At 43.3% G+C, this 26,287-nt stretch overlaps 1 protein-coding gene across 2 annotated transcripts; it reads left to right on the top strand.

Annotated features, from left to right (window-relative positions):
* The first annotated feature begins 2,649 nt into the window (after nucleotides 1-2,649).
* On the top strand, nucleotides 2,650-26,287 carry PLA1A (phospholipase A1 member A). 2 transcript variants are annotated; one of them, XM_039248877.1, is made up of 11 exons: nucleotides 2,650-2,945; nucleotides 7,530-7,731; nucleotides 9,721-9,898; nucleotides 10,389-10,497; nucleotides 11,498-11,599; nucleotides 14,404-14,493; nucleotides 16,475-16,642; nucleotides 17,981-18,070; nucleotides 21,687-21,795; nucleotides 25,119-25,283; nucleotides 25,885-26,287. In XM_039248877.1, exons 1-11 carry the CDS (start codon nucleotides 2,873-2,875, stop codon nucleotides 25,967-25,969), a joined length of 1,371 nt encoding a protein of 456 aa, XP_039104808.1. In that variant the 5' UTR covers nucleotides 2,650-2,872; the 3' UTR covers nucleotides 25,970-26,287. The 2 variants fall into 2 exon arrangements, with proteins under 2 accessions (XP_039104808.1, XP_039104809.1); XM_039248878.1 differs by lacking the exon at nucleotides 25,885-26,287 and having other exon boundaries at nucleotides 21,687-21,799; nucleotides 25,119-25,208.

The following is a 26,287-nucleotide window of genomic DNA, read 5'->3' as shown; positions in this document are numbered from 1 at the left end:
TCTGATTAGGGATCCAGGGGTCAACCAGAGAGGGCATAGTGTGGAGCCTTGTCATCATTTTCCATTTTGGGGGTTTGGGAGTTGGGAGAAGTGACACCTAGGGTATAGGTTGGACTCTTTCCATTTGGAGAAGGAAAAAGAAGAGGAGAAAGAACAAGTTACCAAGTGTCAGGGGTTTACTACAACCCGTTAGCAGATGAAGAAATTGGGCTCAGAGAAGCTTCCATCTGTCCAAAGTCACATGTCTAGGGTGAGAAGGAGCTGGGGTTTAAACCCAGGCCATGTGTCTCCAATCCTATCACACTGCAACTGTTAGCTGTAGTTAGAAAGTTTTCCTTAGTCAAGGCCAAAATGAAACCCAAGAGTTACATGGTGATGGCAGGAGACTGTGCCCTCTCTTCACCTTCTCACAACTATGAGGTGAAGTCAGAGAGAAAGCTCGTTGAGGGCTTGAGATCCACATTTGGGGGCAGGGGTAGGGAGTGGCAGAGTGGAGCCCAGGTCAGACTGTGAAATGGACAGTCTTCACACTCCCCGCGGTTCCCCTTCCCTCCTCAGAGAGCCTCCTCTTCCTCTGACACCGAAGAGACTCCATCCAATGCTTGAGCCATGCTTAGGACTCCTCTCTCTGCACTGTGCTTGATTACACCCACCCTATTTAAGGTTCCTACTTCCCCTTTTTGTGTCTCGGTGTCATCATCTGTAGCAGCTGAGTGGTCTCAGGCAAGTGCCCTCTCTCAGGGCCTCTGAAGCTCCAGGCCCATGGACTCCAGTTTCCCTGGAAGACGCTGAGACAGGTGGTCCTACACACAGGAGCACTCCAGCCCTACTTGAAGAGTACATACTAGATGACGAAGGGGCAAGGGAAGGTGCTAAGTGTCAGCTGTATTAATGCCACCCACAAGGAATACTGTGCTGGAATAACGGAAGTAACTGGCTTGGTGTGCCAGCTCTGGCCGTGGTGTGAGCGGCTATGAAGATGCAGCCCTCAGCCTCCTGCCCCCAGGGAACCTAATTGATTCATGGTCCCAGTTATGGCGTTTCTGGATCTATCCTCATCTTTGTGCTGAGACTGACCCTGACTAGTGACTGAGCAGCGTGGAGATGCTAATCAGGTTCATTCCTGTAAGACAGGATTTTATTAACAAGAAACTCAAGCCAGGGGCCCCTGGGTGGTTCAGTCGGCCGGTAAAGTCATTAAGCGTCCGACTCTTGGTTTGGCTCAGATCATGATCTTGCGGTTCCTAGGTTTGAGCCCCACCTTTGGCTTTGTGCGGAGACTGGGTTTTGGGGTTTTTTTTCACTCCCTCTCTCTCTGCCCCTTCTCTGCTCGTGCTTTCTCTCTCTCAAAATAAATAAATAAACTTAAGAAAAATTCCTTAAAAAAAAATAAAAAGAAAGAACGAAACTTCAGCTTGAGGATTCTCCATTGACCTTGCCAGAACATTCCAGGAACTGTGAGGCCAGTCCAAGACTTTTCCTGTGTCATCCATTTCCTCTTCTTCACAGGTGTCAGACTTGAATCATGGCCTTCACGTGCCTGTCTCTGCCTTCTTCAGAATCTCTTATTCTTCTCACGTGTTATCTACAGTAAGTCTCTTGCACATCGAGCCCCATCATGGCGTCTCTTCTCTGAGGAGCCAGACTACCACACCTGGCATGGTCTGTAACACCAGAGCAGTCTTCAGTAGTGCCCTATTTATAGCCCCTCTCCTTCCTGATGGCAGCAGTGCTAGAGTAGTGGGATCACATGCACCAGGGCAAGCAAGGGCTGACCTCTCCAAAGTCACGTTACCCACATCTTGAGCAGACCTGACACAGCCATGATGACATAGCGCCAAGGCTTTCTTGGGGACTGTTACTGTCCGGTGCAGAGGTGCAGAGCATGGCCGCTGGGATTAGTTTGTCACAATTCTACATGACATTGTGCAAGTTACTTAGCCTCTCTATGCTCTAAAGCTGCACATACCTCACAGAGCTACTGTCCAGAAAGTGTGGTAGTGCCCTGCTGGCAGGTTCCTCCTCAAAGCAGGGCACTACAATTTAAGGAGTGTTGGGCAAGTACCTTGCCTTCCCCTTTCCCCTGACCTGCCCAGAATTAGCTCTCTGTGGTTTCTGCCACTCCTTTTGGTGAAGAGGACGTGCGATGCACTGGAAACGCCCTAGTTACAGGCCAGTGCAGCCACGTTGAACAGGGTTGCAATAGGTCACTTTCTTTGCCTATTATTCAGTTTCTTTATTCGTGAATTTAAGAAGCTGAACATCTCTTTTAAGAGGATGGGCTTTACTTCTAGCTCCTAGAGTCTTTGAAAAGATAGTACTGTCAGAGGCAAAATTCATTATTTTTCCACTCTTTCTGTTAAATATATTTTAACCACATATTATTGGTCCAGTTCTATTCTAGGTCCTGGGGATTCATAATGAAAGGAGAAGGTCTTTGCCCTCAAGTCGCTCAGAGTCTTCCTAGGGAGACAAACAATGTCCACTATAATTCTGTCGGTTTTGTCATCACCTAGAGATGAAAGACTTCTGCCTGGATTTTTACTAACATTTTATAATAGGAAGTGGGAGAGGGGCAGGAAATAATTTCCTGATGATGTTTGGCTCAGAGAGGAAGGACAATGTGTTTCAGTGTCCCCTGCCTAAAAAACGAAAAGTGTATTTATTTTCATTGGGAAGAAGAAACCAGAAAACTGTGGAGGTTAGACAAATAGGGAGAGTTTATTTTTCTTCTACAGGTCATGAGGCCAGTTAATGATCAGCGAGACCCAAGTGAGTGTTTGGTATCCAAAACTTCAAGAGGCAGGCTTCTGTGATCTCTTTTGGCATTAGGGTTCGGCTTCACTCCAGCTCTGAGACCTCCAGTTCAGCAATGTCCCCAGGCCTAGGGGAGAGAAGCTTCTGGTCGTGGGGACTCCTTTTGTGGCTCAGCATTGGAAGTGCAGGTAATTCAGGGACTCGGTCCTTGGGTGGAATTTCTTTCAGTCAGTAGTTCTACTTCCTAAACCATCTATTTATGCCGTACTAACATTTGGAGGGTCCCCTAAAAGATTTCTCTTGAGATGAATTTAGAAGAGGGAGGGAAAAACCTTATAATCATAAAGGGATTGGTGGCGACCAGGACACTTTCTCAAGTCCCCTAGTTCTTGCACTCGTTTCCCTAAAAGCTGCATTAATCCTCTTTACCCAGCACAAGACTATAAGAAAATAATATTGAATTAATTTCAAAATATCGTTTGCATTCACCCTATAAATATCCACTGTACCAAGATATATTTTATTTTAAGTTAAAAATTTCCAGACTAACCAAGATTTTGTCACTGAGAATGGTGAATGTCCTTGCTAATCCACTACCCAAAATTTCTGATAGATGTGGAAAATATTGCCTGCAAAGAAATTATAACTATTTATTAGTATATGTGCATGGTTGGTTCCCCACTTCTTTGCAATACTTCTCAGTATCAAATATTTTTCATATTGTCAACCTGATAGAAAAAATAATATTACGTTGTTGTCTTAATTCTTATTTCTTATTATGATTTGTGCTTCTGGTGTCTTGTTTAAGCAATCATACTATAAAGGCAATTTTTCATATTGTCTTCTTAGCACTAATGGCTAGCCCAATCAGGCTAAGATCACCAGGGAAAAATCCTTTAATCATGGTGCATTTTTAAATATAATACTGAATTTTATTTTGCCAAAATTTATTTTTGTTTTTGTATATGTTTACATATTATTTTGATTCTATGTCCATAGAAAATTTACCTGTTGTTTTCTTTTCTTGTATTACCCTTGTCTAGTTAATACTAAGATTATTAAAACCTCATGAAGTAAGTGTCTATTTTATAAACAGTTTATATAAGATAAAGACTGTATTTTAAGCAGTGCAGTTCTCAGATAAAACTATCTAGCTCTAGTGTACTTTAGAGTTAGAAAAGACTCTTGATTACCAACTTAATGCTTTGATGCTAGTTTTATTTGGGCTTACTCTTTCTTCTCAAGTAAGTTTCACTAAATTGGATTTCTCTAGAAAATTATCCATTTGTTCTAAGTTTTCCAATGCATTTGGGAATTTTCAAAAGTATCTTTTTTCTTTGATATTCTGGTGATATACTATAACCCACCTAGTGGAGATTTATTTATTTTTCTCACTCATTACCCTGAATACAAATTTTGATTGGAGAAATCATATCTTTTTTTAGTTGCGGAAAATTCTTAACAATTATCTTTTCAAAATAGTGCTTGTTCTCCTATTTGCTTCCTTTAGAGAGCAGCTATGAGATAAAAATTGAACCTCTCCATCTATTGTCTGTACTTTTTGACTATACTTTCATATTAAAAGTTTCTTTGACTTCTGTCCTAAACATTACAGTATTGATTCCTTTTTTATTTCAATGGTTATCTTTTTCATTTCTAATTTTCACCTAGGTTTTTCCTTTAAATCTTATTATATATTTGTGTTTTCAATTTCATAATTTCATATGCACTGTCTTTATTTTTATCCTTGTGAGTTCTCAGCATATTTATTTAAAAGTCTATGTCAAAGGCTTTTAAAAACTTATTTCACTTGGAATAAATTTATGATCCACTTATTGGCTTTATTGACTAACTTTGTAAACATTCAATTTCTGTATAAATTTAGGCATTCTGTTTACAGGCTTTCTATTTTTAAGTAAACTCGTTATTGAAGTACACATATATACAGACAAGTACACAGATTATTAATACACAGATTAATGAATTTTCCCAGTGAATTCTCTCACCTGTGTAACCATCATCCAAATCAAGAAATAAGACATTACCAGGTTCTTAAAACCCATTCCACATATCCCCTCTTAATCACTACCACCCCAAAGATAACTATTATCTTCATTTCTAATAGATCTAATAATAGATTAGGTTTATTTCAGTGTTCAATGAGAACTTTGTTTATGGCCTCCTCTACCTCTTTCCCCCACCGCCTCACCTCCTTCCCATCTTTAGACTTTCTCCTCCAGTCAAGGGGGTTTGTCTCAGCTCTTCTTAGCGAGGCCTTGTCTTTCCATCTGTCTCCCTAAATAAAGCTATAGGCCCAGGTAAGAAGTCAATAGCTACTTTTTGGTTGTATTGCTTTTGTTTTTAGCTTCCTTTATGGAGTTGGGGAGCCCCTCTCACCACTGGCTACCACAGGTGGCCTGAGGCTGACCTTCCACACCTGACACCAAGCACTACTGGACACCCCCCCCCCCGCCCCACTTACTTCACAGAGTTGAATCCTCACAGCCACTGCCTTCTCCCAGAACAGGAACCCAGAACCATCTTGCAATTCTGTTCTTGTTCTTGTCCGCAGAGATATAATCTTTATATTTGAGATTGTCTGTGTCTTTCTTCTCTTTTGATATTCATCTGTGATTAGTCTTTGGTTGGAGTGGTGGTTGAGGAGAGGGGATATCAGAGCATGATTCACTGTGCCACCTTCCATACTCTCGAACGATTGAAAGTTTTACTATATATCTACAAATATTGGCAATTTTCTCTCCTCCTTTTCAAACTTTGTAACTTTGATTCCATTTTATTCTCTTGCTTCCCTGGCTTGGATTAGAACTTTCAGTACAATATTTCATAGAAGCACTGATAGCAGACATTCTCATTTGTTCCCAGTTTTAATTCTAATGTTTCACCTATAAATATGGTCATTGGATAGGCTCTTGGTTAATTCTTTTTATTAGGTTAAGAAGTGTTGAATATTAAATTTTTATTAAGTTAAGAAGTGTTGGGTATTAAATTAGTGCTTTTTCTTCTCCATCTATTGAGATTAGCATATGGGTTTTTCTCTTTAATTTTTCATATGTGAAGTACGTTAATATATCTTCTAATGTTAAGCATCTTTTCACATCTTGGATTAAACCCTGCTTGGCCATGATGTATTTTTTTGTGCATATTATCTTTGATGGGCTTAGATTTGCTGATAATTTATCCAGGGTCTTTATGTCTGTGTTTAATAGTGAAATTGGCCTTTCATTTTCCTTTCTCCTTCTGTCCTTGTCCAATTCGGATATCTTGGTTATTTTTATAGAATGAATTTAGATTTTCCCCATTTTTGTTCTCTGGAACAGTGATAGGAATTGAAGTAGAATTGAAGTAGAATTTTTCTGTAAAACCTTCTGGCCTGGTAGAGGTTTTTTTTGACAAATAAATAGAAAACTACTGTTTCAATTCCCTCATGCTACCAGTTTACACTTGACTTTCTATTTTTTCTTTTGACTAAGTTTCAGTAAGCTATATTTTCTAGGAAATTATCTGTTTTCTAGGAAAATATCTGTAATTTTAATTTTGGGTGGGTATAAACATGCTCTTTAACATTTTTAAAAAGTCTACTGTATATCCTCTTTTTATTCTCTATATTATTTACTTGTGACTTCCCTCTTTTTGTCTTACTCTGTCTTATCAAAAGTACATCTAGTTTATCATTCTTTTCAAAGAAGTAGCTTTTCATGTTTATTATGTGTGTCATACCCTATTCTGGGAGGTAGAGTGAACAAAGTGGATAAAAATTCCTGCCTTCTTTGAAACCATATCCTAATGTAGGGAAATCAGTAAGCAATGAATTTAATAATAAACTAGTAAATTCCATAGGAGGTTAGAAGGTGATGATTGCTAGAGTAGATCAGGATGAGAGAACGGGGGTGAGGAGCACAGGCAGGTGGCAATTTAAACAAGGTAGTTACACTTGACAAGCAAAGCCTTGAAAGAGAAGAGGGTGTTAGCCATGTGGATGTCTCTGAAAAAGACACTCCAGGCAGAAGGGATGGTTGGTGCAAAGACCCTCAGGTGGTCTAGACCTGTGTAGAGTGAGGAAGAGCTGGGAAGACACGTGGCCAGAATGGAGGAAGCAATAGTTAGACAGGCAATAGTCAGACAGGCAAAGTTCTACCAGAGCTCATTGTTTAGACCATTTGGGGCTTTAGTCTGATGTTAGGACTTCAGATTTCATTCTGAGGGAAAGGCCCTCTTTTGCATAGAAGTGTGACATTATTTGACTTATATTTTGCCTTGCAGTTGACCATTTACTCCAAGTGTCTGCACATGTGTCTTTTCTCTGTGTCTGTGTCCAACAATACTGGATTAGGACTCACCCTATTGGCTTCATTTTAGCATAAATACCTCTATTTATCTCATGTAAAGACTCTATCTCCAAATACAGTCACATTCTAAGGTCCTGGGGTTAGGACTTCAACAAATGGATTTATGGTTGAGGGAACTCAGTTTATCTCATGACAATATCCACTTCACCATGGCCTTTAATCTCTCTAGGTGAGTAATATATCTTTTTTCTGACTATGTGTCTTTAGATATGAAAACTATTCACAGATTTTGGTTACAGAAGTGATGTCTTTAATAAGCCATTCTAAATATTATACTAGCTGATTTATTATAAATGCTGGTAAGCACCTGTTTGTCTCTTGGTATCAAGAACAGTTGTCTTCCTCCTAAGAACAGATGACCTCACCCTTAATATGTCTTGTTTTTCTTTTTGTTTTTTCCTTCAGGAGATGCACCACCTATCCCACAGACAAAGTGCACTGACTTTCAGAATGCTAATCTTCTCCAAGGCACCAGTCTCAAAGTCCAGTTTCTCCTCTTCACCCCTTTGGATCCTAGCTGTGGTCGGCTAGTGCAGGAAAGTAGTGACATCCAAAACTCTGGGTTTAATGCCTCTCTGGGAACCAAACTAATCATCCATGGATTCAGGTGGGAGTAATCAACCAATAGAATCATCTCCATTAAGAACTAGAGAGTGACCATTAGGCCACAGGAAGTTAGTGGGGAGCAAGAGGAGAGAAATGGACTAACTGAAAGTCACATGTTTTATCTCTCACCTCCTGCTGTCTTTGAAGGTCTCTCATATCAATATGAACACGCATTATGTTGTTTATTCCTTTTGGTCATGTATATTTCTCCTCTGCTCAGTCTTATCTACATGCTCTTAAACAGTAAATATGTATGACCCTAGATGTGTGGCCCCAGCACACAAAGCCTTGGTTTCCACATCTGAATAAAAGGGAAGTTGTAGGAATGGTCTCCGTTGATCCTTTCCTTCCTGAAGCATGGGTTATATGATTCATCTTAGCCAGTGAGGTCATAGGGATGTGTGTAATCAGAGTAACAGCATGGTGTTTTTATCCAGGGTTTTATTTCCTCTTCTTCATTTCTTCTCTGGTTTCATGACTTAAGAAACTTCCACCCATGGGTGCTACTTGCATCATCTCCTGAGGCTAACCTTTCTCAGGTTTGATTTCTTTGATGCCCTATCGTCCAAATTTTATAATATGTAGTGACTGAGTCTCAATTCAACCACCATCCTTCCTTCCAGCATCTTCTCTCCAGAGCCCACTGACAAGGCCTAAAACAGAAGAAGGTTGGTGGGAGAAAAAGGGAGAAAATGCAGTGAAAATAGTAGTGGTATAGAGCAACTAGAGATGGGGGCGTCCAATGAAGAGGTGGATGCAAAGGCACTGCACAAAGGATCACCATTTCATGGCCTCTGGGTTCTCTCTGCTTCCCAAATCTCTGAACCCTGAGAACCTGACCCTATACCTCCTTTGGTATATTCTTCCTCACTCTTGTGCCAAAGTCTCTTCTCCAGCAAATCTTCTATTCAACCACTATCAAAGGCTGTGTGTGTTTCCCCAACCCAGAGATAGCTAATAAAGCGGGAGAGCTCAGTGGCTGTCACTCTGCCTGCTCCTAGGTCCTCTGAAATCCACTTTATATGTCACACACCCAGTTGTGCTCCTCTGCCTACATGAGCATGCCCTTACTGTGGCCACTGAGAAAGCTTCAGATTCCAAACTCTTGGGAAATTTTTATGAGATGTTTTCTATCATTTACCTTTTCCTAGAAAAACACTATTATGCTCTAAGTTCCAGAAGAATAGAAACTGTATCTTATTTTTCTTTATTTCTCACAAAGCACCTAGAATACTTCCTGACTCACTGAATTAATGAAAGGATGACCAAAAGAACAAGTACATAAAAAACATTCTGCAAGGGAAGTGGATATGTTTTTTAAAATATATTTTTAATGTTTATGTATTTTTGAAAGAAGGAGAGAGACAGAGTGAGAGCAGGGGAGAGGCAGGCAGAGAGGGAAACACAGAATCTGAAGCAGGCTCCAGGCTCTGAGCTGTCAGCACAGAGCCTGATGAGGGGCTTGAACCCGTGAACTGTGAGTTCATGGCCTGAGCTGAAGTTGGACACTTAACCAACTGAGCCACCCAGGCATCCCAAGGGAAGTGCATGTATTATAGAATGAGAATTAAGATGGCAAATCTTAACTCTAAGGTACAAAGCTATCTCTTTTTTTCCTATACATAACACAAGCAGTGTCAGTACATATGGTTTGTGAGGTATCCATTGTCCAAAGGTACCTAAATGAGGGGTGGTGGGGCTGGAGCCCAACTTGAGTTCTGAGCCCAGGCATGAGGCTGCATCTACCTAGAGCAAAAGGCACCCTTTTATAATTTATACAAAGGCTCCATATATGCAGGCAGAAGCCCTGGTGACTTTAGATTATGTTCTCCCTAGGCCCAAAGTAGTATAGGATTTATTGCCCATAGATCTTCCTGACTGATGTTGATCTTTTGTCCCCCCTGGGTTTATTCTGTTAATAGAGAATGTCATTGCAATGGATATTGGCTTGGCAGATAATTTTCCCATCCTTTCTTGGCCCCTTGTCTAGGGCTTTAGGTACAAAGCCTTCCTGGATTGATAAATTCATCAGTGCCGTTCTTCAGGCAGCAAATGCTAATGTGATTGCTGTGGACTGGGTTTATGGCTCAACGGGTATCTACTTCTCAGCTGTGCAGAATGTGGTTAAGCTGGGCCTAGAGATCTCCCGTTTCCTCAAGAAACTACTGGTAGGTACACAAAAGCTTTGGGAGGAGTTTTGGCTGCTTATGGGGGAGAAAAGAAACAGAAAGAATCAACATATGAGGAGGAGCTTTAGGGCAGAAGCAGAGCTACCTACTGGCTTGTGAGTCTTTGATTCTAATCTCAACTTTATCACTTACAGTGCTGACTCTGGGCAAGTAGTTGGCCCTCTCTGAGCCTCTCGTCCCTCCTCTGTAAAACGTGCCACTGCGTGTTAGATAGGGAGTAATGGCCATGGCCATTACTCACACACATTGGGCAACAAAGAGAAAGTGAGGCAGTCATCAAGGTGAGGTTTCTAGGAAGAGGGTGCATGGTGAATGGAATGGAAATTCTGCCTTTTTCCCCCAAATCATGTGTGGTGGGTACATCATGCTCGGGGTCCTCAGATTCTGAAGCTTCAGGGAAAAGTGTAACACTGTGAGGCTTCGGCTGCCATGGTCCAAATGCAACTCACTTGTAAATGCCCCATTCTAGGTGCTGGGTGTGTCAAAGTCCTCAATCCACATCATTGGTGTTAGCCTGGGAGCCCACGTTGGGGGCGTGGTGGGATATTTCTACGAAGGCCAGTTAGGACGGATCACAGGTAACATTATTCTCTGCCCATCATCCCAAGTTTGGAGATAAGGAGAGAATGCTCTGGAAATCCCTCTACTGAGGCAAGCAGAAGGATCTTTGTTCTTAGGACTGACTCATTTATTTCCACTAAAATTTATTTACTGTGGCCCTTTACATAAAACAGTATTGTGTTGTCATTGTGTAATCTCTAATGTCAGTATAAAAAGCCATGTATTTCTTTCTGAGCCTCAGTTACTACTTCTACAAAATTAGTTGTAATAGCTCATACATTCTTGGCCCACTGTGGAAATCACCATTAGACAATTATGCTAAATACTTGCAAAACACTGGGGACTTTATGCTTTAGAAGCTACCCTCAAACATTGAGGGACTAAAGTTGTGTGGTAAATACCTCTGCTTTCTGGCTCTTCTGTGGGACAATTCTGAGTCATGTTCTACGGAGCCTCTCAGAAGGGTCCCAGTGGAATGAGACCAAGTTGACCAAAGTGATAATACATTGAATACTTTTTTTTCCATGCTCTGATTTTTTTTTCCATTCCTTCACTATGTTTTCTGTGATCTATTCCCAAAAAGCTACTTGTGCTTTAGATCTTTGTCTCAGGATCTGCCCTGGGGAGGAAGACGAAAAGAGACCCAAACTAACACCTGGGGATAGTAATTTTTACTTTACTGTGTTATTATGAAGACTAGCACAAGGCCTTGCACATAGTAACTGCTTAAAAAATTATAGCTATTGTTATGAGTACATGAGGATTAATATTACTCACATTAGCCCTTACCAATTGGGCTCATTTCAGAGCGAGAGAAGCTGGGTCATTGAGAGTTAAAGACAACAGCATGTGTTTTCCTGGATACAGTGGTCCTGAGCTGGTCTCTTGCCTTTGGATCCTTGCTGGGGGACTCTAGGATCTGACCAGGAAGGGCTTCCCAGAGAGGTGTGTGGTGGGTCCATGAAGGTTCCTGCAGCTAAGATGAAAGGAGCCCCTGACATCAGTCTGTCCTAGTAGGCCTGGACCCCGCTGGACCAGAGTACACCAGAGCCAGCCTTGAGGAGCGCCTGGACCCTGGAGATGCCCTCTTTGTGGAGGCCTTCCATACAGACACTGACAGTGAGTAGAGGTGACCCTCCTGGGATGGTGGGGGATGAGCATGGCAAGGGCTAGGAAGCTGGCATCTACCTGTGTAGCTCTGGGCAGATTCCCTCTCTTATGAGCTTCTGTTGCAGTGAGGAGTTTACCAGCATCATCTTGATCTCTGATTAACACTAACCCTTGTGACAAAGCTGTGTTGGGGAGGACATTGCTGCCTGGCTGCCATAGGGGAAAGTCATACTGCTTTTTTTCAGGGTGAATGTGCCTGGCCCCATGGGATTGGGACATTCCACTTCTGGGGCAGATACTGAGACCTGTTGGGACTTCCTGCTCCCCTGGGAGGAGCCAGCCTTTCCTCCTCCCCAGGGAAGAGAAATAACCCCTCCAATAGTGACAGACAAGGAAAGACCCCCAACTTCGAATCCATTGTGGCCAAATTGAGCTAGCTGGAAAAGAGGATGGGTATTCCTCCTCATTTCTACTTGATATAAAATGCCCAGGAGGGTCACCTGGGTGGCTCAGTCGGTTAAGCGTCCTACTTCGGCTAGGGTCATGATCTCACAGTTCGTGGGTTTGAGCCCCGCGTCGGGCTCTGTGCTGACTGCCAGCTCAGAGCCTGGATCCTATTTCGGATTCTGTGTCTCCCTCTCTCTCTGTCCCTCCCCTGCTCACGCTCTCTCTCTCTCTCTCTCAGAAATAAATAAAACATTTTTAAAATAATGCCCAGGAGTTAGCCAGGCCTTGTGCTCAGCACTGTGGGTATGAGAGCAATAAATGCCTATCCCTCACCAAAAGAGTCTGCAGTTTAAGAGCAAGGTGTCCATGTCTCATTCTCTTTGTTCAGAAGCCTTCTTTTTAGCAGATTGATTCATAATTCTGGAAGAGACCCATGCAGTCATATAATTCAATCCTCTTTCCCAACTTTGTCATCTCACAATTAAGAAAGCAAACCACAGGCTTCTGCCTTGCTGTTGGGTTAATCATGTTAATTATCTAGGTCAACTCCTTCTGTTTCTAAATTTGCTAAATAGGTGACTTGTTAGGTCCCCAGTTACCAGAGGGAGGCCTCTCAGTCTCTTTCAGAGTTGGAGCCTCTTCCTAATGTGACCAGAAAAAAAAATTATTCCATTTGTTTAACCAATTTTCATTGAGCTATGTAGTTACACTGAGAATGCAACACACAAGGTGTTGAAGAAGGTCCCTGCCCACATGGAAACACAGACTAATTGAGAGGGAATTCATTCATTACTTCCTTTAATAAACATTAGGTACTCACACGTAACAGCTACGATGCTGGTATTAGGTATATAGCAGAAAAAAGGCCAAGTCCCTGCTGTAAGTTGTAGAGCTTACAGGCAAGTAAACAGACATTATTACACACTATGAGTATGATGATGGAGGAAGTTGGGCAGAGGGTGACTGGGGCGGGGGGTGTTACTTCAGGAAGGATTATTGAGAAAAGTCTGTCCAAGGAAGTGATAATTAAGGTGAGACTTTGTGGATGAGAATGAGCCGGCTGTGGGAAAAGCTGGGAGAACATTCAAGGTGGAGAGAACAGCCAAAACGAAAGCCTGGACGTGGGTGGGGGACAGGAAAGAAAATCACGTGATCATAGAGCAGGGAGTGAGGCTAGAGAAGAGGGAGGAGGACCAGGCTGACCATGGTGAAGAGTTTACATTTTATTCTACAGGCAGTGAGAAGAGGAAGGCGATTAGGATTTCCTGTAAAGATTACTGTGGCTGATGTCCACAGTATAGGCTTCAGGGGATACTAAGGGGAGCCTGGAGGCTCATTAGAAGGTGTTTGCAGTAGAGGCCAAGAGATGGTGGTGGCTTATGCAGAGGTGGGGCAGTAGAGACAGAAAGAAGTAGAAAGATTCAAGGGGCACCTGGGTGGCTCAGTTGGCTAAACATCCAACTTCAGCTCAAGTCGTGATTTCACAGTTTGAGTTCAAGCTCCACACTGGGCTCACTGCTGTCAGCTCAGAGTCTGCATTGGATCTTCTGTCCCCCCTCCCCACCCCTCACTCTCACTCTCAAAAATAAATAAACATTTTTAAAAAACCCTTTAAAAAACAGAAAAAAGAAAGATTTAAAATGTATTTTGGAAGGTAGAGTTGATCAGACAAGTGATGAGCTAAGTGTAGGGAATAAGAAAAAGAGAGGAAGCAAGCATAACTTCCAGGTCATTGCTTAACCCCTGGATAGATGCCAATAAACTAATAACACACAACCAATCACTTACAGTAGCAATAGATGTGAGAAGGGGAAAGATGTTATGAAGAGGAAAATTGGGGTCTTTGGCAGCTGGCTCTGGCCCTATCTGAGGAGTCAGATATGGTCACAATGATGAGATGAGGGCTACAGTCTTTCACATTAGCCAGGTCTTATTTCTGCTCAGTCATAAAAGCACAAAAATATGAAGGAGACTGTGGAAATGTGGCCCCACACACATATGTGAACTCTTGCTCAAAACAAAATAAATAGTGTTTGACAAGGAAATGTACCAAGCTTGTTACATTTAGTGATTTATAAAAACTTATGTTAAGAGTTAATTTTCTCCAATTTATTAGACAAATATGAATATCTTCTCATGGCTTTATTCTTCTTTGCTTCCTTCCAGTGTAGAAAAACACCTTTAGAAAACTGAAGGCAGGTTCTTCAGTGTCACAGCACTTAGGAGTGAGGTGGGCACCCAAGGAGCACACAGAGTGGGTGGGCTCCCAAAGGCAGAGCTCGGGCTCTGCTGCTAGTAGACCCTACAGTGGGGCCTGGAAAATAAGCCCTTGCAATCAGAAGTAATGGGATTCTGCCTCCTTCCAGATGCAGGTATTCGGATTCCTGTTGGACATGTGGACTACTTCGTCAATGGAGGCCAAGACCAACCTGGCTGTCCCACTTTCATTCATGCAGGTTAGAAAACCAGAGTTGGGGTTCTGCCCCAGAGGCTGGAATTCACCAGCAGTCTTCATGTTGAGTCAGCCAGTGTGGACCACAGGGGGATCTTCCTTCTCTTATCCTTTGTTATTCCCCATAATGTCTTTCTCAGCACTTATTGAATGGATGTCTTTGGAGCCCAGGAATTCTGGGGGAGGAGTGCCTGAAATTAGAAGTGTACACCATACTTCTCCTGTCCTCCCCACTTTTTAAGCCCTGCAGTGATACATCATCACTCAAGCTAATAAACCCTATTCTTCCTGGGCCGTGCTTTATGGCGGGGTCCAAACTGGCTGCATCCTCTCTGCAGAGCCTAGTTGTGGCAGAAGGAGAACGACACACCCAAAGCTGGCTAGCTGCAAGGATCAATTCACTGATTACTTACTAAATTTGACAGTTCCCCAAAATTGTTTTTAAGTTAATCTTCTTGAGTACATTCAATAAATATACATTTCTTGGGCACCCAGGTGGCAAGCGTTTGGCTCTTGTTTTTGATTTGAGTCATGATCTCACAGTTCATGAGTTCAGGCCCTGTGTTGGGCTCTGCTCTGGCAGTGCAGAGCCTGCTTGGAATTCTCTCTCTCTCTCTCTCTCTCTCTCTGTGTGTCCTTCCCTGCCCTCTCTTTCTCTCAAAATAAACTTAATAAAAAATATACAACTTCTTTTCTAAATACACAATTGATGCTTGAACAACATGAATTTAAACTGTACATGTCCACTTATACATAGATTTTTTTATAAATACAGTATAGTACTGTAAATATATTTTCTCTTCCTTATGATTTTTCTCAACATTTTCTTTTCTCTAGCTTACTTTACTGTGAGAATATAGTATAATACTTATACAAAATATGTGCTAATCAACTTTCCATGTTATTAGTAAGGCTTCTTCTGGCCAACAGTAGGCTATTAATAATTAAGTTCAAGGGTCAACTATATTCTTCTGGAATGTTCTTTTTTAATTCATTCTTCTTAGCATTATTTTAAATAATATTAAATTTGTCTAAAGATAAAAGGATCAAGGTTGTTTAATCTTACCTTCTTCTTATGAACATAGCCAACCTATTAGCATTTCTTATGGGAATTTTATCCCGATTTCTGATTACTATGGTTTTAGTCTTTTCTTGTTTTACCAAATTTTTGACATTTTAAAGATCCTATTTATAATTTTATTGAATAACCACTAATCTAATTTACCAAATTCATTGATTATTCAAAAACATGTTTCTTTTCACAATCTGTAGATTTACCAGCATTTTTTTTTTTTTTTTACCAGATGGAATAGTTTGGTTTTAATGGCTTTTGAGTATTTCTGTGATATTTCACTTGGCCACTTTTCATTTTTCTTCATAAAACATAATTTGAAAAGGCTTTAGTTTGTATTCCCCAGCTCCCTGTTGTAGTTGGAAGGAGCCTGCCCATAGAGAGTGTGCCAGCCATGCAAAAAAGAAAGTTGACACACAGCTCAGACATGGTTACTGGTCCCAGTGTGGGGTGTCCCAAGGTGAAGGGGGAATCTGAAGACTTCAGAACCCTAGAGCTGACTCCATTGGTTGTCTCATCACTGGATTGAGTATCAGGAGGTTGTAAAAAATTTGGTTTTGTGGGTGATGATGAAGAAGGTAAAATGTGTAGACAGATATTCATTCTGAGAAGTGGGTAAAGATCACCAACTATCTGTAAGCTCCCATTTTTTGAAAGAAAGTTTGCATGATCATGGAAGAATGGATCTCAAATTAAGCAGTAGTTTTGATAGATTAAGCTTAGGTATCTCTGGAAAAGGAAAAGGAAGAACACAGTAGCCATGTCCATTAACATTTAAAAATGTGGCTCAGGAGACATCCCATGTATTTGTAGCCTGCTGGAATATAAAATTCAATAGAGTTATAGTAAGTAGCATGGAGGGATTTTCATTTGTCTTAAACTAAAATCTTGGTTGTGTTTTTACCTTGTTCAGGCTACAGTTACCTGATCTGTGATCACATGAGGGCTGTGTACCTCTACATCAGTGCCCTGGAGAATTCCTGTCCATTGATGGCCTTTCCCTGTGCCAACTACAAGGCCTTTCTTGCTGGACAATGTCTGGATTGTTTTAACCCCTTTCTGCTTTCCTGTCCAAGAATTGGTAAATGCCACCCCTTTGGCTTCCTTTGACAATTTGGGGAAATTTCAAGCCTTGCTAGTTATCACCTCTTTAAGTCCTGCTCCTGTGGTAAGTTTATCCAACAGGAGTAAGGAAATTCACCAATGAGATGTTCGGCCTGTTCCCACATGGAAGATGGGATTTGGCCTTCCACACCCCACCCTTCTCCCTCTATACTGCTACCTGATACTATACTTGCTCTGCACATACCCTTCACACATAGCCCCTTGTCTGCAAGTCCAGGCGAAGGACACTTTGTAAACATTGGTAGAGTTCAGAGCCGCTACCCCCATTCCCAGACCAGATGCTTGCCATAGTTCTTTCTAGCTAGGCCAGCCATTCTCCAATTCCTGACAGATTGTAAATCAAGGCTGTGAGGAATCCCCATGAGTGGCATATATGGCCTACTTTAGAGGTGTGAAGTTATATTGGCCATGTGCCAGCTGCAGGGCTGCCTGATTGCTGGTTGGCTTGGGCACATTGCTGAATGACCCAGGCTAGTCTGGGGAGAAGGCCTAAGGAAAGGCTGAAGGGATCTGGCCTCAACTCACCCTGTGCAGGTCATTGCTGAGAACATCCTAGGGTTCTCCAAGATGAAGGGTTTCAGGAAGAACTCTGGGGAGTATAAATCGTTCCTTCCCCACCCTCATTCTCCCACTTCCCCCTCCTAGCTGCTACTCAGAACTGCAGCCTGACAAAATATTAAAATAGATGTACCTTCCCACAATAAAGCTAATCAATATTACTTCCTACTCATTGCACATATGCCACAGTTTCCCCCGAATGTGATGGACTAGCCACCTCACACTATCTCCCCAGCCTCAGCTCTCACTACACTTGCCGTAGCACCAAACATCCCAGGGATGTTCATGTTTCATGTTTCCTCACCCTGTGTGCCCTTGTCCAGACTGTACTCTCTGCTTGGTATGCCCTTCCCTAACTTGTCATCCACTGTTCTTCAGGTCAAACACTTCCCTGTGCTCTGTCTGTGCAGGATATAAATGCCATTAAAACAACGCTCTAATAGATTATTTTGCAAACTGGAGATACAATTTCAAATTTCTGATACATACCTCCTGAGAATAGGCCAGATGATCTGAAAAATGTGCTTCCTGTGTATTTGTGTGTTTTTCTTTGGCTGGACTGAGTTGCATGTATCCTGGGACTCACCATAGGGCATGACATATAATGAGCATGCAGTGTAGTTGTTTGTAGAATGAATGGGTGTATGAATTAATCAATATGTGGTTGGGTGCCATGGGACACTGAAAAGGCCTCCTCAGGTATTTGCAGTGTTTGTCTTTGCCTCCCTACTTCCAGGCCTGATGGAACAAAGTGGTGTCAAGATACAGCCGCTTCCCAAGGAAGTGAAAGTGTACCTCCGGACCACTTCCATGGCTCCATACTGTGGTGAGTGGGAAGTTGGGGGTTGGGTGGGGGGTGTAGCTCAGGTATGCTAGTGTGCTGTTCTGCAGAGTCCAGGGCTCTGGCTTGGGCTGTGTCTAGCGTGGCACAGTAGTCCAAGTGGGAGGTGGAGGACAGGGGCAAAGATGTCATAGGAGGGGTGAGAGGCAGCAGCTACTGGTCTCAGATCTGGGAATTTCAGAGCTAGTCCAACCCATTGCTCTACTGAAGAGGAGGACTTAAGGGCATCTTGCTGTCTATATACTTATCCTAGTTCTTCCCCACCTCACTCCAGTGTGAGTTCTCTGTAGTGTGGTATTTGGGAGTACCCTCTGGCTTCCTCCTTCCTGCATGCTTCCCCCCCTCCCATCTTATGTGTTTCCTACCCTGGCAGCCCTCTTAGGTCAAGGTCTCTAAGGGATGTCGAACCTTGCTCTATACTCTACTTCCCCTACACATACATACTCCAACTCTTCACTGTTGCTTCTAACCACTTCATGCGTGTTTCATGCTTCATCGAAGCTAAAATGCCAATACAAGATGTTAATTTGTGTGAGAAAAATGTGTCTTAGATTCTATGAAATATTACAGGTTGAAGCATCATCTTTTCCTATGCTATTTGCATCTTAAGTTGAGTGACTATACTTCCTTTTTTAACGCTTGTTATCCTGGGATCTTGTCTGGCTTATTGTGTGTACAGGACAAAAGTATGCTGGTTAGGATGATAAATTGTACATCCAAACTAATTCTAACTGATATTTTGATCAGCTTGTGTCTGGTTAGTGGAGGGATCTTTATGACCATTCCTTCCTTGGACCAGAACTCCTGTTGTCATGTGATGGGGAGCCCAAAGTTCAGATTGTGGTCATACAGACTTGGATTTGAATCTCAGCTTCTCCACCTACCAGATGTGTGATCAGAAGCAAGTTACTAACCTTGCTGAACCTCTCCTTCCTTATGTAGAAAATGGGAACGATAACAGTATCTACTTTAAAGAATCAACTGTGGGGGTAAAATAAAAATAATATACAGGAAGTTGCTAGCACAGTGAGTGGAACTTGATAGGTAATAATTCCCTTCCCTTTATCATTCAGAGAACTGGGGGAGACTAGATGCGGGTGTTTATCATGCTAGAGAGAATTCATGGCTACTTCTTAGGAACAAGTGGTTTACAAGAGTCACCTGTGGGCTTCTCACATATACCTGCTCATTTGACCCCACTCTAGTTAGTTGTGAGAATGGGGAGGTTCTGAGAATCTAAGCCTTGTGCCCAAGGCCACACAGTAGCGAGTAAAAGGCAGAATTCAACTCCAGGTCTTCTGACTCCAAAATCTATATTTTTTCCATGTCACCACCTGCCTCCACACTGCCTCCACACTTCTTTGCCTCTACTTCTGAGAATCTGCTCTTTAGAGCAATATTTCTTGGTTCCTCATCTGTCCTCACTGCCCCCTCCAGAAGTCAACCTGGGGGAGGATGCTCTGTCCAGGGTGGAGGCAGCGATGCCGGGACCAGATGTCCAGTTTTACTTCCAGTTCTGGGACAGCTTCACAGCAACCTGAACTGGCTCCTTCCTGTCTGCACAGCCAGGAACATACATGGCAGGGAGCCTGGGGCACACTTGAGGTTAGAAGAATTTTAAGGTCCCTGCTGAGGCAGACTCACATAGCTCTGATTTTTCTGACTGTTTCGTATTTGTTGTGAGACTGCCCCTCCATGCCCCAGAAGCATGGCCCTGTCTGTTCAAAACCTCATAGAGCTACAGAAAGAAATAAGCCAGCGTTGAGTACCTGCTTGCCTCCATGTGCCATGCCTTGCAATTCTGAGCCTTTTGTTCTGAGCATTGAAGCTGGGACCCTCCTCTACCTGGATGGATGGGCCCTCCACTTGGTAGTTCAAGTAGTACCAATGGCCTACAGATCCCAGCTCTCATCCACTCCCAGACCCCATGCACTGGGTGCCCATTGCCCAGCTCTCTTGGCCTGCCTGGGCCTCAGCAGTATTCAACAGGACAGTGGTCACCCCAGCCCCCTGCCAGACATGTACCAGCAGGGCAGAGAATCTTTTTCAAATATTTTTTCTAACAAGATTACTTTTCCCTTGCAGAACAGTGTTTCACACAAAGTGCTTTCTCCCCATTACCTCATTTAATCCTTGACATGTTCTGTGAGGTGATGTCGAGGGTTATTGTTTATAGATGAAGGAACCAAGACACAGAGAGGTTCGGTGACTTAGAGAAAGGAAACAGCAAGTAAGCAGCAGGGCCGGGCCTTGGATCCCAGTCTCCTGACCAACCATCCAGGGCTCTGTGTACTGCTTCCCATGTCTGACTCCTGCTCTGGAGATCAGATTCCACTACCAGTTCCCACCCATCCAGTGTCAGTAGACCTGGCCCTCCTGGGGCTTCCAGATAATATAAAGAGAGGAGCCAAACTTTAGGAAACTTCCTTAATGGGTGAGGATTGCTAGCAAAGAAGTGATATAATATGTAAAACTCAGCCCAGAGAATTCAATTCCTAAAGCTTATGTAATTGAGTTTTTTTTTTCCAGATTTCAGTTATCCACTCCAATTTAGCCCTTGCCCATCACCCTAACAGTCTGCATCCTCTAGCAAACAACTGAGAAAGAGACAAAAGGGGCATGGCATTGGATGTGTTCCTCTGTTCAGGGGAAGCATACGGTGCTCTCTTTTCTTCCACATGGGCTCTTGGCACCTTAGCACCTGTCAGTGAGTCTTGTTACCAAGTCCATGAGCTCAGATGGATCATAGAACTCCTCCAGCTTCATGCTGAGTTTACCTAAATCCACTTGATGTCCCCTCAATATTCGCCTGTAAAACATGACAAATGAAAAAGTACAAGTAGGGCAGAGGTGAAGGATTGCCCGTTCAGCTATGTCCCGATCACCAAAGAAGTCTGTGAAAATGCCCCAAGACCAAAGATACTGCAAAATGCCACCAGATGGGCCTCCCCCTGAATAAGGAAAGGGTAGGAGGTTAGAGAAGCTGTAATTCTTCTTAACTTCTTTTGCCAGAGAGACAGCAGGGGCATCACTGTGAGGTAGGCTCCTCATCTAGTTTATGTCAATGGCACAAGTTTGAGAGCCCCAGGATCGATGCTGCCTGGGAGAATGGAGATGCCATACAGGCACCTGGCTGCCGCAGAGAGGGAAATAGTCATCTCCTACACACAAGTGGGCCCCTGACACTGTGCATATGGGAGAGCGGCGGATATTGTTACATTTTATGAGTTCATTATTTAAGAGAGATCCTTTTCAGTTCTTTCAAAATCACACCACTGAGATAGTGTTATCAAGCAGGGAGGAGTGGGATATTCTAGCATTACAAGAAATAATCAAAACTAACATGTATTGAATGCTTCCTAGGCACAGTCACTGTCTAAGGACTTTTTTGTATCAACTCGTTTAACTCTCATTCAGACCCATTTTTATTATCCCTAATTTATGAAGAAGCTAAGGATCTTGGATGACAGGTAACCTGCTGCTAGTCACATGGCTGCTAAGAAGTAGATCTCAGAGCCCTACATGGCTGCTCTCTGGGGCTTTTTGCATGTTGCATCCACGGACCTCTGGCCCAGGCATCTGCTCTGCTTTGGTTTCCCAGTGCATCACAGCCTCGTGGAGTTTTACTTGCAGGAGCCAAGAAACAAGGATACCTGCATCTCCATCACCTTCCTTAGTGGCAATGTTACTTCTTCAGTTGAGATCACCATGTACGTAAGTGTCTTGCGTTACACACACATACACAGACACACACACACACAGACACACACACACACACACACGTCTCCCATGAGAGGCCCTGTGCAATCACTGATGGGTGGCCCGAGCCCACAGGGCTGGGTGTGGGGGTGAGGGCAGCACCTACTACAGATTCACCCACAGACACATGCTGGGCAACTGTCCCAGGTTCAGGATCAGTATTGGCTCCAAGGATAGTGTATTCAGACAATAGCAGGTAAGGCAGGCAGACAGCAGTCATGGGATGTCTCAAAAAGTGGTGAGAACATAGTAACTGGGTCCCTGATAGGAAACAGTAGTCAGGAGTCCAGGGAAGCTGTATCAGGGATGTCAGCCAATAGGTGGACCTCAGCCACTGCCATGGGAGGGCTGGCTGGAGACTGGGAGGCACCTACTATTGAAGAGTGGGGGCATTGCTAGGTGAAGTAGTAGAACTGAATCAAAGTCGGACGGTCAGTTAGCAAATGAGTACAAGGTGAGGCCTGCAGGGCTTGATGCCAGGTGGTGCCAATCTCTGAGCATTTCCTCCCTTATAGGGTTGCACCTGGGCCTAGCAGCTGGCAGGAGCATACTTGAGGTGAGAAGACAGAGAACTTCACCTATAGGAAGGCTCAAGCCTAGCAGGGGACAGGAACTCAGCAGCGGTGGTGCATGTTTCTTTAAAAAGCAATTGGTTAGAGGTGCCTGGGTGGGTCAGTTGGTTAAGATTCCTGGTCTTGATTTTGTTTCAGGTCATGATCTCACTGGTTCGTGGGACTGAGTCTTGTATCGGGCTCTGTGCTGACAAAGCGGAGCCTGCTTGAGATTCTCTCCCTCCCTCTCTCTCTCTGTCCCTCCCCTGCTCATGCTCATATGCATACTCTTTCTCAAAATAAATAAATAAACATTAAAAAAAAAAAAAAGCAATTGGTTAGCTACTCACAAGCCAGCAGGGGCCAGTCTAATCAGAGAGGTCACTGTCTCAATCAGGGTCCAGCCCAGAAACCAGAGTCCAAGCTGGGAGTCCAGCAGAAGGACTTCAACCCAGGGACTAATTACAAATGTGTCGGGAGAGCTGAAAACCCAAAAGGAGCATGAGGCACTGCAGAGATCAGCAACAGGGGCCACTTCACCTGTGGGGCTGGAGGCACTAAGCCCGGCAGTGTTCCTAGAATGCCAGCAGGATCCACAGAAGGGGCTGTTTGGTGGGAGCTGGAAGCAGGCAGGAACTATAGCCCCTCTGGAATCACAGCCCAAGGCAGTCTCCCCACTGTGCGTGCCTCCTTCGAGTTAGACCTCGCTGGAACCTGTTGGCAGGGGAGCCTGAGAAGTGTGGGTGGAGGGGAGCACATGAAGCACAAACACGGAAACGACCAGTGCGTATGCACAGAAATGTACAATTGTCCACAGTGGCAGATGCCATGAGGACAAATAAGACAGAGCTTGACCGGAGCTCCTGGGTGGCTCAGTCGGTTAAGTGTCCGACTTCGGCTCAGGTCATGATCTCATGGTTTATGGGTTCTAGCCCCGCGTCGGGCTCTGTGCTGACAGCTCAGAGCCTGGAGCCTGCTTCAGACTGTGTCTCCCTCTCTCTCTGACCCTCCCCTACTCATGCTCTTGCGCTTTCTCTCTCTCTCTCTCTCTCTCAAAAATAAATAAAACATTTAAAAAAAGAAGAAGAAGACAGAGCCTGACCAAGTGTGAGAAGGTGATGTTTGGGGAAAGTTTGGATTAACGTTTGAGTAGTGATTTGCAGGAGTTACCCAGGCTAGGAGTTAGTGAGAATGTGGCGCAGAGAGCCAAGAGCAGGGGGTGAGGCATTGGGGAAGGAGGCTGGGGGAACAGGGGTGGCAGCTGAGGGCCAGACTCTGCCAGGCATTGAAGGACAGGTTGGGAATCTTATTTTTATCCTGAGAGCAGTTTGGGGAGCCACCAGGAATTTTAAGCAGCAGAGTGACCAGATTGGAGTTTGGAAATATTTCTCAGGCTGCAGTGTTAGAGGTTAATTGCACTACCAGGGAAGACAAGTTTCCACTGAGAGGAGCTCATTTCTGGATTCCCAAACACCCTACCACCAGCCAGGGCTCCAGCTCACATGGGCCAAAGAGAGAAGTCCCGCAGGCAGTCAGGACCCCAACACAGATTTTCAGATGCCCATGTGAGTCTTGCAGATTATAGCTGAATAATTTTCACTAGATCAGTTCAAGGTCACATTACTTCCACAAGATGTTTTCATTGCCTCTCGGGTGCAAGGGTAGATGAACCGACATTGGCAGGAGTCATGACAATGACACACATATGGCCACTCATTAGAATCACCTGGAGAGAATGAAATACCACTGGCCCCCCAAGCCCTGCCCCAGGCCAATTGCAGCAGAATCTCTGGGCATAGCCTCAACCACTACACTACACTTTTAAAAGCTCCCTGAGTGATTGCATGGACATCCACAGATTCTTCCTTCTCCTAAAAACGATTCGCATTATACTCTTTTGAAGACTATCAGAACATGGTTATCTTCAGTTCCTTGTTTGTTTTTTTCTCTCTTGCAGAATAGAAATTGAAAAAGGGGTGTGTGTGTGTGTGTGTGTGTGTGTGTGTGTGCGTGTGTGTGTGGTCTTTCTCTACTTTCTATAGTTTTGAGAAATCCCAAGATTTCCTTCTAATTAGAAAATTTACCCAAACCAGGCCTTTCGGTAACTTACTCATAGCGTCCTTCATATCCTGCTAGTTTGCAAGCTCCTCCATCCATGCAGCTTCTTAAAGGGAAAAACCTTATTTTTTCCTCTGAAGTATTTCAAAACACTTCTAAAATTAAAAAAAAAAAAAAAAAAAAAGGAACAGCTTTTAAAGTTGTACAGAATCTTCCTAGAAAAAAACAAGGGGCATGTGGGTGGCTCAGTCGGTTAAGTCTCTGGCTCTTGATTTCAGCTCAGGTCATGCTTTCATGGTTCATGAGTTCGAGATCCGCATTAGGCTCTGCAAGGACAGTGTGGAGCCAGCTTGGAATTCTTTATCTCCCTCTCTCTGCCCCTCCTCAGCTCATGCTCACTCTCTCTCTCTCATTCTCTCTAAATATATAAATAAACATTAAAAAATATTTTTAAAAATCAACAACTATTTTCTGAGCCATGTTCCAAGCTGTGAGAATATGTGCAAAGGGGCTGGTTAGTGTGATACAAAGGATTGCAGTCCCCACCTTCAAGGAGCTCTTTTGTGCATGACAGCTAAACAATGTTACCAGCAGAGCCCCATAGGAGCCAAGGGGAAGCAAAGGCCAAAAGTGCTTCAATAACTTAATTTCCCTTTCCCTTGCAGACCTAGACAGAAACTCCAGGGGAAAGGAATCATAGCTCACACCAATGCCCAGTGCCAGATAAACCAAGTGAAATTCAAGTTTCATTCTTCCCATCTAGTTTGGAAAAAAGACCGGACTACAATTGCCGGGAAGTTCTGCACTGCTCCTTTGCCAGTCAATGACAAGTAAGCCCAGGATCCACCCCTGCCCCAGACATACCCACAAGGACCAATCCTGACCTTAGATGTGACATTTATTGAGGTACAGTCTCATCACAGAAATTAGCTTCTTCAATGCAGAGATGACAAAGGCCTAGAGTTTTCTTGAATTTCCTCTGGTTCCATCTTGGGTTGGAGGTGTTTGAAAGCCATAGAGGGTAGACTTCAATTTTCCATTCCCACTTCAATATAAGAAACTTAATTTTATCTGATATACAGCTGAATAATTTTATATATACATATAAAATCTGTTTTATGTATGTCTTATTTAGTTTCTACATATGATTTATTGAAACAAAGATTTCTCATTGAATAGTTCCTCCTCCTTAGTCTCCACTGGTCACATTCACAGGTGTGAATCCACCTGTGCCTCTAGCATGACTTTATATTAGTCTTACCACCCCTGGGCACTTGGAGGATAGGAGTAGTACACTCCTATAATAGACAGTTGTAGACTACTTTTATCTGACATCATGGAAACATAAGAACACACAACTCCTAGCCCTCTTTCCTGAGCAATCAGAAACCTGCCCTGAGCCCATATCTTCTTGTTGCTTTTCTTTTGCAGCAAACAGACTGTCTGCTTACCAGAGCCAGTGAATTTACGAGCAAGTATGACTGTTTCTCGTGAGCTAAAACTAACGTGTGTATAGTAGAAGCCTGGGCAAGATGCATCTCTCTGGACTTCAGAGGTTGGGGAGCTATGTTCAACTTATTATATGCCATTACTACTAGAAGGAAGGCAAAATTCATGGTTATTTCCCCCATAATGAGCCACCTTTGAACGGAGAGATAACTCATCTAACAGAGCTTTGTCTCTTACCAATTTGAATAGCCTTACAAAAATACCACTTCAGCTTTTCTGTTCCTATTTAACTGCATATTAACTGCAATTACCCTATATCCTTGACCATCTGTGTCTAGGATTCAATGGAAACATTCACAGGAAACACGTTTTTAAAAAAAATAAA

The sequence above is a fragment of the Hyaena hyaena genome, unplaced genomic scaffold (assembly GCF_003009895.1).
Source record: "Hyaena hyaena isolate Hyena2069 unplaced genomic scaffold, ASM300989v1 scaffold_321, whole genome shotgun sequence".
Classification (NCBI taxonomy): Eukaryota; Metazoa; Chordata; class Mammalia; order Carnivora; family Hyaenidae; genus Hyaena; species Hyaena hyaena.
This window is presented reverse-complemented; position numbering and strand designations above follow the sequence as displayed.

Bases quoted from the DNA above. Each gene is read 5' to 3' on its own strand.
- PLA1A (XM_039248877.1), top strand. From the start codon at position 2,873: ATGTCCCCAGGCCTAGGGGAGAGAAGCTTCTGGTCGTGGGGACTCCTT. The intron at 10,498-11,497 runs GTAACATTATTC...CTGTCCTAGTAG, and splicing joins CCAGTTAGGACGGATCACAG to GCCTGGACCCCGCTGGACCA. The intron at 21,796-25,118 runs GTACGTAAGTGT...TTTCCCTTGCAG, and splicing joins TCTTCAGTTGAGATCACCAT to ACCTAGACAGAAACTCCAGG.